Raw genomic sequence first — 16,115 nt, 5'->3', positions numbered from 1 at the left:
ATAATCCTTCCCCAGTTCCTTTTGATCCTTCTTCCTAAACATGAAAAAAGCTTTCAACTAATTTTCATATTTTAAAAATGTGAAAGCCTCTGTACCAATGACTTTACCCAGGAATTCTTTGGCTGGGTTCACTTTAAAAGTCAACCTAATGATCTAAGATTCAATTAGAAATTGTTTTTTTCAATCATTAGCAAATTACATTTCCTACTTCACGGCATTTCATCATTTTCTAATACAATAGCAATAGTTTCTTCATACTAAATCTCAGAGTTGTAAAGATTAAGTAACATTCTCTCAGGAATTCCTTAATAGAATCTTACCAGCATTCTAAACCCAAAGTCACAATAAATTAAATCACAAATGCATTTACATAATAGGAAGGAGCCCATTTTATCATCTTATTGCCCATTCTACTACCAATCATCAACCCCTATCATAGAAACTGAAGCTAAACTCACAGAATATAGCTCAACATGTTCTTAAACTACCAACCATCAGCTAAGACTAAATAAACAAGGTATTGATGGCTTTTATTACATAACTATACAGCCAGGCAGACAACAGGGCAAAACTTGTGGAAAGACTAGAGATGATCTTTGCTGCTATGGTTAGCCACTACCAAATAACTGTCACATATAATAAAATACAACATACATACATGCCATAAAAATATATGTATATTTTATGCACAACCAAGTTCTTGAAGGACAGACAAATAATTGTGAATGGCATTATCTCTATGGAGTGGAACTAGAAGTATGTGGAGGGAAAGTAATGTAATTTATCATTATATACAATTCTCTTATTTGAAAAAAATATTTTTTTACAACAGCCATATATTGTTTTCATAGTCATAATAGAGATGTGATAAATGACATGGATGCAAGTACACTATTATTTTTACAGATTGTTATTGCTGTTTTTCTCTGAAAAGTTGTCCAAACTCACTACAAAATTATTTTTATAAGCACATATGATCACCAAATGATTTTATAATGTAATTTTAGCTTAAATAATTAAACTTTACATATACTTAATTTGGCTTTTCTCTTTTTGGGGAGAGAGGGGTGGAAAGTTAATCCCTGAGAATTAGTTGGAGTAAATTTCATCCTTAAAGGCTTTAAACAAAGGTTTATCTGCTTTATAAAAATGGTACTGTATTGACAACTTAAAAATCTTTATTAAAAACTCATTGACTGGGACTTCCCTGGTGGCGCAGTGGTTGAGAGTCCGCCTGCCGATGCAGGGGACACGGGTTCGTGCCCCGGTCCGGGAAGATCCCACATGCCGCGGAGCGGCCGGGCCCGTGAGCCATGGCCGCTGAGCCTGCGCGTCCAGAGCCTGTGCTCCGCAACGGGAGAGGCCACAACAGTGAGAGGCCCGCGTATCGCAAAAAAAAAAACAAAAAAAAAACTCATTGACTTAAAAGCTAAGGGTTTACTCTTGTGCCACACCCCTTTTCAACTTACATGGTGCTACATGTTTTACTATTACTTTGGATGTTGTTTTTAACAGGTTATATTTTCTGTTTCTTAGCTTTTTTTTTTTTTTTTTTTTTTTTTCTTTTTGCGGTATGTGGGCCTCTCACTGCTGTGGCCTCTCCCGTTGCGGAGCACAGGCTCTAGACGCGCAGGCCCAGCGGCCATGGCTCACGGGCCCAGCCGCTCCGCGGCATGTGGGATCCTCCCAGACCGGGGCACGAACCCGTATCCCCTGCATCGGCAGGCGGACTCTCAACCACTGCGCCACCAGGGAGGCCCTGTTTCTTAGCTTTTTGTTCTTGAGCAAGTTAAGCCTCAGTTTTCTTGTAAAACGCAGAAAATATAGTATCTACTCCATGGGCTGATTTTGTAGATAAAACTGAGTTTTCCAACCTGTTTGTCAGGAACAGAGGTTAGAGGCTACACGATATCAAATCTGCCAGCCCTTTCAGAGGCCGGGACGGTCTGATGCAGCTCAAGTCCTGGCACTGGCCACATTTGGCCACAGTCAGCCCCCTGCATTTACTCTCAGTGTGCCATGTGACAGCATGATTTTCAATGGGTGCCACAACATGAAAAAGCATTAGAAAATACTGAAAGATAATTCACATAAGGTATTTACCACAGTGCATGACACAGTAAATATTCAGTAAACATTAACTATTATCATATGTATAAAACCAGTAGGCCCATTAATAAAATACGTGGGTACACAACTCGTTCATAGGAAAGGAGGCACATTATCAACACATTCTGGAGCTGTCTCTGGTTACCAAGAAACAGACCTTACATTAAAAGAACCTGGTATGTCTCCTACTGCACCTTAAAGTAGATATACAAGTCAGATTCCAGTTTCTCTTTCAGGGTAGACAGCCAGAGAGTTGGAATTTTATCTCTTATATCAAAGTTCCTGTTGATTAGCCAGAAATGTACTTGAAACTCAATTCCACCCTAAAAGAACTGCTCGGTGGAATCTGCCTTATGCTGTGCCTTAAAAATGCAAAACCCAAAAATATCTTGAAATCTGCTTTTTTGATTTCTCTACCTTCTGCTTTAAACCCATTGCTATAGATGCATACTTTCTGAGAGGGAACTGAAGTTTGAATAGAAAGAACATCAGTTAATAAAAACCATGCTGTGCATAAAATCTGAAAAATGAAGTACCATTCGAGAGTAAAATGCAAATCAAAACCACAATGAGATACCACTTCACACCCACTAGGATGTCACACCCACTGTTTAAATCAAAGACATGGTAACAGGTATTGTCGAGGAGTGGAGAAATTAGAACCCTCACACATTGCTGGTGGGATTATAAAATGGTAAAACGACTTTGGAAAAAAATCTGGCAGTTCCTCAAAATGATAAACACAGAGTTACAATATGATCCAGCAATTTCACTCCTAGGTATATACCCACGAGAAATAAAAACATATATACACACAAAGCCTTGTACACAGCATTATTCATAGTAGCATTATTCGTAATAGCCAAAAAGTGGAAACAACTCAAATGTCCATCAATTGATGAATGGATAAGCAAAATATGATATATATCCAAATACTGGAACAGTATTCAAATATTATTTATTAATGTTAAATATTAATATTTATAATTTATTAATATTATTGATATTAATATTAAAAAGAAATAAAGTACTGATATGTGCAACAACATGGATGAACCTTGGAAATATGCTAAGGGAAAGAAGCCACTCACAAAAGAACACATATTATATACACAATTCCACTTTTATGAAACATCCAGGATGTATAAATCTACAGAGATAAAAAAGTAGGTTAATGGTTACCTGAGGCTGGGAGGATTGGGAGAAATGGGAAATGACTGTAAATGGGTATGGAGTTTCTTTTTAGGGTGATTAAATGTTCTAAGATTGATTATGTCGCATAACTGTGAATGCACTAAAAACCACTGATTTGTACACTTTAAATGGGTGAATTGGTATGTTATTTATAACTAAAAGAAGGGAGAAGTTTAAAAAAAGACAACACACGCAAAAGCCACACATACAACACATGCAAAAAAAAGACACACATGCAAAAAGACACAACACATGCAAAAAAAAAGACACAACACATGCAAAAAGACACAACACATGCAAAAAAAAGACAACACATGCAAAAGCCAAGCTTGGGAATAAAGTTAGAAAAAAAGAAAAAGGCTGAATTTTTGTTAATACATAGAAACAGTGCTTGGTTGCCATAAGTACATGTTTCAGAACACTCTTAGGATAGGAGGTAAACCTTTTTTGGTACAGGGAAAAAAATCAGAAAACAGGAAGAAAAAGAACTGGTGAGGTAACTAGGTCTTAAAATTTTTTTCCTCTATCAACTGAACACTTTAACAAGAAGTCTTTTAGGTTCATTTATCAAAAAGGGGTCTGAAAAAAAAAGAAAAAAAAATGGGGAGGGTGTCTATCTGACTTACCAAACAGAAGAAACCTGGTAAATTTTTATCCTTCTTTTCTCCCCTGTACTCCCAACATTTAATTCTAATTTATTAACTGAAAGTGAGAAATAACTCAAAGGCTCTTAAGAGTCAGACTATACATTTTAAGTTTTTTCCTCCCTGTAGATGAACCACATCAGAAAGCATTAATCAGAAAGTTACATTCTATGAGGCCACCATCACCGATACCCAAACCAGGCAAGGATACCACAAAAAGAGAAAATTACAGGCCAACATCACTGATGACTACAGACGTAAAAATCCTCAACAAAATACTAGCAAACCAACTCCAACAGTACATTAAAAGGATCATACATCATGATCAAGTGGGATTTATCCCAGGGATGCAAAGATTCTTCAATATCCACAAATCAATCAATGTGATACATCACATTAACAAACTGAAGAATAAAAACCATATGACCACCTCAAAAGATTAGAAAAAGCTTTTGATAAAATTCAACATCCATTTATGATTAAAGAAAAACAAAACCCTTCAGAAAGTGGGCACACAGAAAACATACCTCAACATAATAAAGGCCATATATGACAAACCCACAGCTAACATCATAGTCAATTGTGAAAAGCTGAAAGCATTTTCTCTAAGACCAGGAACAAGATAAGGAGGCCCACTGTGGTCATTTATATTCAACATAGTTTTGGAAGTCCTAGCCACAGTAATCAGAGAGGAAAAAGATATAAAAGGAATCCAAATTGGAAAAGAAGAAGTAAAAACTGTCACTGTTCACAGATGACATGATGCTATACACAGAAAATCCTAAAGATGCTACCAGAAACCTACTAGAGCTCATCAATGAATTCAGTAAAGTTGCTGGACACAAAATTAATATACAGAAATCCTGCATCTATACACTAATGACAAAATATAAGGAAGAGAAATTAAGGAAACAATCCCATTTACCACTGTATCAAAAAGAATAAAATACCTAGGAATAAACCTAGCTAAGGAAGCAAAAGACCTGTACTCTGAAAATTGTTAGATACAATGAAAGAAATTAAAAATGACACAAACAGGGCTTCCCTGGTGGCGCAGTGGTTGAGAGTCCGCCTGCCAATGCAGGGGACACAGGTTCATGCCCTGGTCCGGGAAAATCCCACATGCTGTGGACAGGCTAGGCCCGTGAGCCATGGCCACTGAGCCTGTGCGTCTGGAGCCTGTGCTCCGCAACGGGAGAGGCCACAACAGTGAGAGGCCCGTGTACCGCAAAAAAAAAAAAAAAAAAAAAGACATAAACAGATGGAAAGGTATACCATGTTTTTGGATTAGAAGAATCAGCATTGTTAAAATGACCATACTACCCAAGGCAATCTACAGATTCAATACAATTCCTATCAAATTACCGATGGCATTTTTCATAGAACTAGAACAAAAAATTTTTAAATTTGTACAGAAACACAAAAGACCCCATATAGCCAAAGCAATCTTGAGAAAGAAGAATGGAGCTGTAGGAATCACACTCCCTGACTTCAGACTATACTACAAAGCTACAGTAATTGAAACAGTATGGTACTGGCACAAAAACAGACATATAGATAATGGAACAGGATAGATTTGAAGTAAGTCAGACAGAGAAAGACTAATATCATATGATATCACTTATATGTGGAATCTAAAAAAATGATACAAATGAAATTATTTACAAAACAAAAATAGACTCACAGACATAGAAACAAACTTATGGTCACCAAAGGGGATAGTGGGGGCTGTGGGAGTAGATAAATTAGGAGTTTGGGATTAACATATATGCACTACTATATATAAAACAGATAAACAACAAGGACCTACTGTATTGCACAGGGAACTATATTCAATATCATGTAATAATTTATAATGGAAAAGAATCTGAAAAAGAATATATATATATGTATATATATAAAACTGACTCACTTTGCTGTCCACCTGAAACTAACACAACACTGTAAATTAACTATACTTCAATTTTTAAAATAGTTTAAAAAGACCCTCAAAAAAAAAAAAAAAAAGGAAAGAAAAGAAAAGAAAGTTACTTGGTGAACATGGAGTCCAGAGCAAGAGGAACTGAGTGAATTGAATGTTTAATAGACTATTTCTCAAAGAGTGTTTCACAGAGAGATTCCACAAAAAGAGGGTCTCATAATCAAATGAGTTTGGGAAATGCAGTATAGTTCTATTAAAAATGCTCACAGGATCTGAGAAATACTGCATCAAAGAAACCCAACTGATTATGCTTAGTGGCAGGGAGACTCACACAGTTCCTTTATGAGCATCTCCATACTAGAGATAGCACTGCCAATGTTGGTCAAGACTCCCCTCTCCCACAGACCCTGGACTCTAGAACACACCTCTGTGACTTCCCTTTCTATTGCCCCCAAGGCTGTCCCTCTCCTTCTGATCAATGATTTAATGATTAAATAAATAAATAAGGTGACACATTTCACTTGGAGTCATATCTTCAAAGACTTAGGAGGTACTGTCTTTCACTTTGACCCAAGGTTTCAGCTAGTGTCTTCAATTTTTCCCAAAATGAAAATAACCCTATTGATGTTTTTTGTCTGATTGTAAAAATGATACACATGGCATTGTGAAAAAAAATCAGACAACTCAGAAAGGTACAGAGAAGTAAAAATCACCTTTAAGTTCAAACTCAGAGACAACACTATGAACACTGGCAATCAGTCTTTTAGACAGCTGTCTACTTACATATATACCCTATACATACATACATACAGACAGACACACACGTATATTAAATAGCATGATACTCTACATACTGTCCTGTATAGTGAATTTTATTTTGTAGATTAACATAGGGTATACTTCAGAACTTATCAAATAAGAAATATTGTTTAAAGAAAATATATGTCCAAACATCACGCTTTCTCAGTTTTTTAATTCTTATTTGTTTTCCAGTACCTAAAATTTTTCAAAATAATTCTTATCATTATGGTCAGCATAAAATCAACAGGAAGTGCCAAGCACTGTGGGTATGCAACATTCTCTGGAATATTTCCAAAATCTGTTCTGGAATATCTAAACACAGGACTTGGAGACTATCAAGACTCTTACACGTGTGTCATCTTGCTCTTCTCCAAGTTTAGAGAAGCTAAAATGAGTCAGACTCAACAGAAATGTCCCTAGGGTTGCCAAATTTGGAGTTAACATTTCTCCTCAAAGGGAACCCTTTAAAATCAATAAGGTATCTAGAATCTCTTTTGAAGATCACTTTTCCATTGCCCAAGGAAAACTACTTAACTAAATTAATTATCAAATAATTCTGGTAAAACTTAATTCCCACCACCCAATCCACTTATTTATTCTTATTGCTCCCACAATAATCTTTTAAAATTACAAATGTTCAACCATTACTCTCTTCTATTAAAAGTCTTCAGTGACTCCCATTTCCTACAGATAAAGTCCAAATTCTTAAGCATGAAATACCAGCCTTTCCTGGCATACTTACTGCTAAAGCTTCCTGCACCCCCGAGTCCTAGCAGCCTGCCATACACCAAATGTTCCATGCTGTTCTATATATTCCTTCCTTGGCTTTTTCTTCTTCCCAAAATGCTCGTTTTTTTATAATCACATCCTATCCTCTACCTGGCAAACCTATATTCTACCTTTATGAGGCAGCTTAAATGTCTTCCTTTTTGACCCATTGGATAATATCTGGCAGAATTCAAAAGCTCAATAAAAGCTCCTAAATCATATGTAATATTATTTCTTATTGATGTTTGCAATCTGTATGGGTTCTCTTTTATAACAGGTTCTCTTTTATTTGATTTTGCTATGGTTTCTACCATGTGAAGAAAATTCCTATTTTCACAGCTACAAAGTAAATATTTTGGGATGATGTGCTGTTGTTTTTGATGATGCAGTTACCTGTGCTATACTGTGTAACTGGTATCCATTTTCCCTCCTCACTCCAACCTTCTTCTTTCTTTTAAAACAGGAAAAGAAAACCAGATTTTTATCTGATAAGAACCAGATTCTTATCAGGTACAGTGGTGGCAATGAGAAAACAGATACCACATATTTAAAAGGTCATTTCACATGATCACTTACACTAGCTCTCCACTAGTCTTTTCACCTTCTTATTTCACTATTTCCAAGAATTCATGGGGTGCTTACGTAATTCTAACAGTTACTTATAGTGAACAACAGTTTTGATAGGTTATAGTTCAAGAATATATAGGAAAAGATGGAGAAAATGCAGGAAACGATTTCATCAGAGGATTAGAATCTTAAAAAAAAAAGTAAATGGAAATTCTGGAACTGAATAACACAGTATATGAAATTAGGAACTCAATGAATGGATTTACAGCTGATCAAAAAGAGCAGAATAAAGGACTAGTGGACTGGAAGACAGGTCAATAGAAAATGTCCAAATTGAAGTTCAGAGAGATGAAAGTCAGGAAGTGAGAAGCTCAGAGGAAAAACAATTTGGAAAATTCAGGAAATAATTTATGATGAATAAACCTACAGTTATAGTATCATGATATTTAATAATTTTATATTTCTTATAACTATTCTTTTGTATACACTTAACATTTAATTAAAAGGATAATACAAAACATGCACAGTCCTATCTTTTTCACTTGTCACTCCATATGTACAACACTGAACAATTTTTCCTTCTAGTGAGAAAAACTATAGAATGACATAAAAAAATTTTTTTTAAGAATTAATTCTAAAACTATGAAAATCATACAAAGAAAAATGTTTTCTACAAAACTTCTTATTTTAGGTTACTTGCAGCTAATACATGCCATGATACCTCATTAAACTATAACTAATACAAATGTTATCAAAATCAACATACAGAAAATCCCGAAGTCATAGGAAACACTTCATGCTTCATGAGGTATAATCTAGTGCCTGGGAGAGCATCTTATCTTCAACTGCACACTCCAACTATGTGGATGTCTGTCTAGTGTTTCATTGTATAAAAGACTTTGAGTGACAATCATTTTTTCTGAACCAAGGGGTCCACATGGGCAAGGCAGAAAAGCAGGACAAGGCCTGGCCAGAAATTCAGGCTGAGATGGCGTGTAAGAGAAGATGATGGTGAAGAAGAAAGTGAGATGTCAACCACAGACGACCTTCCATGCCATGCAATGAAAATCTCCTTGCTGACTGCAAAAAATTGATACTGTGACACCACACATACAATACATCCTTGCCGAACTGATACCTCACATTATACACAAAGATCATCAGTAAAGGTTAGGCTTCCCCAGGTATGGGGGAGATGCCAGTGACAGAGGGAGGTGTGGCCTTTGAAACCTTGTGTCCTACTCAACATTACAACTTTGCAGATCACTGCATCAGATTTTAAGATTGATCACTCATGATACCATGGAAGATACATTAGAGGGGATAAGGCTGGATACAGGTAAATTCCTAATGAAACTAATCCAGGAGGTGGCTTGATTGAAAAGAAGGGGAAATTTTGAAAATTACTTAAGAAATAAAAGATTGTTGGGCTTGGCTGTGTGAGATGAGCAAGAAGAAAAAGTTCTTTTAACCATTAGATAATATAGGTACAGTACCTTGGGCTTTCCAGAGTCTATGAAAAGGTATAAAATATGAACAAAAAGGTGTGGCTCCAAAACATAAAAGGAAATCTAAAGTTAATTTCAAAAGCAATTTATATTTTAAAAAGCGAAGTTAACAGCAAAATATATATATTTGATATGGGATATAGTGTTTGATATGGAGGCCTCTAAATGAATAAGGCCAGGCCTACAAACATCTTAAAACAGAACTAAGAGAAAAGAAAAATGATGTCTTGCTTTCGGTCTTGTGAACTGGCTAAATAACAGTGTCACCAGCTATTAAAGGGATACAGGTGTTACAGCATATTTGGGAGGAAAACTGATGAATTCGGTTTTGGACATATTGTGAGGTTGAGGTGACTATGGAACAACTTGAAATCAAGGACTTATTCCTAATTTTAGCGCCTTTGTTTAACACAGTAAATGCATAATAAACACTGATGGCTGTAAATTCAAACTGCCTCCCTACCCCAGTGGATCATGCATTCTGTTAAAAACAGACTGACGTTAACTGGGAGAATCATTAGTTGAAATGGGGAATATCAGATAAGATTAATAGATATATCAATACAACTTCTATTTCACATTCTGTTTAACACTTCCCTGCCATACAGCTAGTTCAAAACAAAGAAAATCATATTTCAGCATGTACATTACTCACGATGCATAACTCACAAATTCCCTACCTCCACTACAAGCCCTTTTACTATTTCTTTTCCATGTAAAAACTTTATGATGATTTTCAAAAACAAAAGGAAAGCTGCGTGTTACCCCAGACCTATACATTAAAAGCACTGTCATCAATCCCATGTTGCTCTATTCTTCAATCCAATTCTAGGATTTCCTGGGCCAAAGTGGACGGTGAGTGATTATGAAGTCATGAGTAGCATGAGAGAGGGTGAGAGGGTGGGAATGAGGAAGAATTTGGAAGATCTGGGTGCTACTTTTCTCCACACTGAATCCTTGGCCCTAGGGCATTTGCTGGTGTTATTCAGTAAAAAACAGCGTGAAAACCACATTATGAGGCGATGTAGAATAGAAAGTACCTGAACTTTGCAATGAGGTGAAACTGAGTTAAAATTCCAGTGATCTCAGAAGAAGGTGGAGAGACGGCAACAAAGGGAAAAGGAAGAGAGTATACAGATTACTTTCTTTCCTTTCACCCCACCTCCTTCTTGCTTATTTTGGCCCACTAGCCTGCACATCAAGGCTTATCTACCCCAGACACTCAGATGACCATCTATTTGGATATGTGGTATTGTAGAATCCTAGAATTATAAAATGTTAGGAATAGAAAGATGAAGCAGCTGGCTTCAAGAATACCTGTGATTTGCTCCAAATTAGTCGTCTAGCTCATTTAGTGGCAAAATGAGTAGGTATTTAAATTCTCAGCCCAGACTTTTTCCCCTATATACCAAAATTTAAACCTGAAAAAGCAACATAATTAAGTAACTGAAAGGGGATTTACGCTTTATAATTTTCCATAAAAGCAGATTTCCATGAACTCCTGTTAACAAGCTCTATTGTCCAAGTATGCTATTGATTCAGAATTCAGCATGAGGAAATACTGAATTATACCATTCTTTTGCCAGAAAGATTAATAATAAATCTGGTGGATGGGAGTAAGAACAGTCCCTGCTCACTCACCTAGGCATAAGTGATTGGAGAAGGAGTTGGACGTGGTCATATCAGAGTCCTAAGCAATAATATTAGCTTTCTCTTCTCTCTCTGTGGCTACCAAAAGAAATGTTATTTCTTTGACCTCTTTCTTCAAAGTTTCTACTTTTAAATCTTTCCCAAACAATGCATAAATGAATGCATGAATGAACAAATGAAGGAATGAACAAAGACGATAGATAATTATTCCAAGCCTCTAGAGAGGCAGCAATGTAGAGTGATTAAGAGCATAGACTCTAAAGCCAAATTGTCTGGGTGTGAATACCAGCTACACAAATTATTAAATGTATAACCTTGGCCAAGTAACTCAACCTCTAGGTCCTCTGTTTCCGTATCTGTAAAGTGGAGATAGAAATTGTACACACATCCTTGACCTGCTGTGAAGATTAAATGAGGTTAGAGTCCTGGCAGGAGGTTAGCCCAATGGATAAGCATGCTATTGTATTATTGCTCTGTTATTATTGCAGGGTTAATGGAAATACTTGTTTCTGGCCACTGTGCTGTAAGCTAAGAACAGCCAAAATGCTAGGCAAAGTTCAGTAGATAGGAAAGAGCCAGGAGTTCCCAAGGAAAGCTGCTTGAACCAAAAGCCAGCCCAAGAGAAATGACATCGGCTTTAATTTTACGAGGTACAAAGGTCTCTTCTCTTTAGTTCCTTTCCTTATTCAAGAAATAGATGGGAGCTGATACAGCAGGACAGATGGGAGGGAATGGGTAAGATGAAATAGAAGAAAGCAGCTACAATAAAAATGCCTTAAAAGTTTTTCAGTTCTTAATTACTGAGTCTACCATTCATGAGGAACTTTTTAAGAGTCTCAAAGCTATTAAAATGGTAATTAGGTCCCAAGAAAACAAGAACCAATTCAATTACATGCTGGATGCTTTTAAAATTTAAAGCCCTCTATTAAGAGGGTTTTAAATGAGGCACAGTTATAATCACAGGTCCATGACCAACCTTAAAGCCAAAGTGTAGGTTCCTGGCTGACGCTGGCTCTCCCGAATGAGGTAGCTCCCCTCAGCTACACTCAAGAGCTGGTCTGCCGCTTCTCGGGAGATCATGCCATGAAACCTAAGAAACAAAGTCAATTCAGAAACTGCATGCTTTCCACCTTTTTCAATAAAACAAGATAAAACAAAACCTCCCACCTTCTCTTGTTGATTTCTAGACAAAGTGCTGCCATAAAATTGAAGGGGAGCAGTTGGGTTTAACTATGCTTGTGTTTCTCTGGGCCTGGCCCGGGGCCAGCTTCTCTGTGGTGCCAAGAACAGCACCGAAGTAGCTCTCCAATCCATTTAACAATCACGGAATCAAAATTCACATCCATCTACGGAAGACCAACCACCTGTCTCAAGAGGACAATTCCCTTCTTATGTAGCTGCCTGACCATATGGACATGCTAAAAAACACTCAGCAATGTGTCCCACTTCCTTTCTTCACACCAGTGGCATTGCTCCAAAAATTTTGGCTCAGAGTCTAAGTTGGCAATTTTCCAGGTACCCTGGGTTGCCCTTAATTGGCATGATTGCTCAATAATGTGCATAATCTGCATCACTGCATACTCAAGCCAAAAGCAAACAACTGTAATACTTGCTTTCACTCCCTGTTAAAACCCTATTTTTGATTAACAGAGAAAAAAGGAGGAAGAAGAGTAAACAAAAATAACACACTCCTTATACAAACACAGTAGATTCACCTATAACATTCTGACATAAAACACTGAAAAATTAAAAAACATCCATGGTAACTAATGATTAATATTAAAAATATAAAACCACCTTATATTCGTATGGTGATGTACAATTTATAAAGAACCTACACAAATATTATGTCCTTTCATTAACTCAAAGAAAACTGAATTGAACAACTGCTCACATGAGACCGTAGCTTTTAAAGGTACAAAAAACCCAACAGTCCCTTGAATTTGGAATGATATTTTGAAAAGGCCCTGAAATAGCACCTTAATAATTTAAGGACTTTACGAGGGTTCAAGTGGCAACTTTTTGAAATTTTTCTCATGGGAAAAGTTCGGTCTTTCTCAATTTAAGTCTTAAAGCAGTTTGTAGTACATATGCTGAAATCATGACAATTAGAACAAGGAGGTTTAACAATGGGCTCCTAGAATTTCTTATGTCCTTAAATTCCTCAATCTTTCAGAACCAGGTCCACTCTGATTCTGTAGGAGTAAGAAGATAGTAACCTATCTGTGGTAATAACACATATATTAGATTAGCATATTGGTATATTATTTTAAGTTTACATGACACCAACTAATAAAGTTAGTAAAATTTAATATCTCCTTGTTTTTAAAAATCCAATTAATTCAGAAGAAAATCTCATTCAAGGAAACAAATTTTGGAACAAAACTTGATGGTGGTATTTAAAGACTCTTAAAACTATTCAGACCAGCTGACCCAAAATTTCCGCCCCAGAAAAAGATTAATGCACTAAGATATTTCTTATGGTGTTACTTTTAATACTACCGTTTAAAGTCAACCTATATGCCAAAAGCAGAGAAATGACTAAATTATGGTATAACCATAAAGAACACCAGTGGCTCCCCTCAACTCCTAAGTACCTAGGTTCTACTCATAAGAGTCCTGAAAACTTAAACAGAATTTTAGATAATTTAAAAATATTTGTTATATACATTATTGTTTATCTGATATGATCTTCAGCCATGAAAAACAAATGATTTTATTTGGGGAATGATGGGATTATAGGTGATTTTTATTCCTTTCCTTGAAGGGTTATATTTCTTTTTTTTTTAATAATCAGAAGAATTAAGGACTTTAAAAATTATTACATTTTTCATAAAAGAGAAAAATGCTCATTATTAATATTAAATGGAAAAATCAGGCTACAAAAAGTATATGTATAATAACTCAATTTTCTAAAAACCATTAAGAAAATAGATCTTCAGAAGATAATACTTCAAACTATTAACATTAGGTATTTCTGGGTAGCATGAATTTACTTACAGAAAATTTGGAAAATAAAAGTATAAATGTAGAATAAACCACCCATACCTTATTACATGCATACATGTATGTATATGTATCTATATGCTTAATAAACACATACAATCAAATATATACTTTTCCTCATATACATACATCTAGCATTATTTATTTACATATATGGCTTGCATCTTTATTTTAACATTATCACGTACACATTTTCCCATGCTATTTTCTTCTCTACACTTATCTTTATTTTCTATATTTTCACCAACTACAACATTTACAATCAGAAAAATAATTTAACTCATTCAAACTTGAATACCTCCTTCCTCTTGCTTTTATTTTTTTACTAAAAGCATCCATTTACCTGTCTCTCTTATACATTCCAATCTACAAAATGTTTTCTGATAATCCATACTTACTCTCTTCCGTAATACTTTGGTCTATTTTCTACCTATTGGGAAAGAGAAAAAAGGATATTTGTAAAAATGGAAATGTTCAGAACATAACTCAACATTCTGAATATGTGACAAACTAAAGCATATATTAAGAAAAAGAATTAGAATAAGATTAGAAAAATCAGAGTCTGGGGTTCCAGTCCTATCAGCAGATTGACTGTGCCATTTGGACTGGTCACTTCATCTCTCAGACCTTTTTCTTATCTATAAAACACTGTGTGTGTAAAAAGAGTCAGACTAAATTATCTTTCATTTCTAGGATTTTATGAATCTGAAAAAATACTTACATCACTTTATCCAAAAGGTAAAATGAAACATCCAAAAACTTAATGCCACGATTGTGTCAGAACAGATTGTGGCTTTCTCTCCCATCCTCTCCCTTCCTGTTACACCATATTCTCCATTCTGTTAACATCTCCATATAATCTTGCCCTTCTGTTCTCCCACCAGCTATTCCCTCACCACAGTTTATCTCCCCTAGCTTTTCATGGCTGGTGTGCTCACTATACCTAAAGAAAGGTCCAGGAGAATAGATTCTAAGGAACTTTTACTAGGGGTAGACTTAAAATATTTGCCCTGTTCATTCAAGAAACATTTATTTAGTGGCAAATAAGTGATAAGCATTGTCCTACCTGTAACATGACAAAAATAGTGATTACTCTTTTGAGACTTTCTAATGATGAGAGACAGACAATAAATAAGTTTAAAGAAATAAAACAAACAAGAAAATAGGAAGTAGTGATAAGGGCTGTAATGAAAATAAGAATGAGTAACAGAAAAGTGAGGACTAACGAGGTATTTAAGTTGGATAGTCAGGAAAGGCCTCTCTGAGATGACATGTAAACTGGGTCCTGACAGGAATGGAATAAGCTTTCCCGAGGAGGTACCTGGGTGACACCATGGACTACATTTATTGAGTTTGTGCTTTGTGCTATAATTACATTTGGAGATCATTTAATCCTCACAATGAGATGAATTATCCTACTGCATCCTCATTAAGACAGTATTATCATTCTCATTTTATTGATGGAAGAAAACTGAGAATCAGAGAGGTTAGAGAACTTGTTCAAGGTTTCTTGGTAGAGCCTAAGGTAAAACTGGGATTCTTACTCAGGAATAGCAAGAAGGCCCAAACTCTTTGTCTATTTGACACTGACTCATCTGAATTAGTTAAATATGGCAGTTCCCAAAGCTAAACTCAAAGTCTATCCTTTCAGTGACTGTCTTCCCTTCACCTCTACACAGAGCCTGACTACCAAGTCTAGGTTACCTATCCACAGGTCATCAAGGTCTGGTACTGTTTCAGCAAACTTGAGATATTTATTCGTCTTGGATAAATAAATTTTGTATTTCAATGAAATGCATGATATATAGCATACACTGCTGGCTTATGTAGCCCAGATCATTGTCTTTGAGCTATTTGGAACTCTATAAGATGTAGGTAACTGATACACACACACACACACACACACACACACACACACACACACACACACTTTTCCTGTGTGGTAGT

At 35.8% G+C, this 16,115-nt stretch overlaps 1 protein-coding gene across 2 annotated transcripts in view; it reads right to left on the bottom strand.

Moving 5' to 3' along the window:
* Nucleotides 1-16,115, bottom strand: part of CHN1 (chimerin 1) — a 196,247-nt gene that overhangs the window by 112,585 nt on the left and 67,547 nt on the right. Inside the window, exons 5-6 of one of the 2 annotated variants that reach the window (XM_081242992.1) lie at nt 14,567-14,598; nt 12,139-12,252 (exon numbers count right to left, since the gene is read on the bottom strand). The exons of the other annotated variant lie outside the window; for it this stretch is intronic. Coding sequence (XP_081099118.1) covers nt 12,139-12,252; nt 14,567-14,598 — 146 coding nt within the window. The remainder of the gene's footprint in view (nt 1-12,138; nt 12,253-14,566; nt 14,599-16,115) is intronic. 2 annotated transcript variants of the gene reach the window in all.

The sequence above is a fragment of the Mesoplodon bidens genome (genome assembly GCF_964165515.1).
Source record: "Mesoplodon bidens genome assembly, chromosome: 8".
Lineage (NCBI taxonomy): Eukaryota > Metazoa > Chordata > Mammalia > Artiodactyla > Ziphiidae > Mesoplodon > Mesoplodon bidens.
The sequence above is the reverse complement of the archived record's forward strand: the minus strand, read 5'-3'. Positions and strand labels throughout refer to the sequence as shown.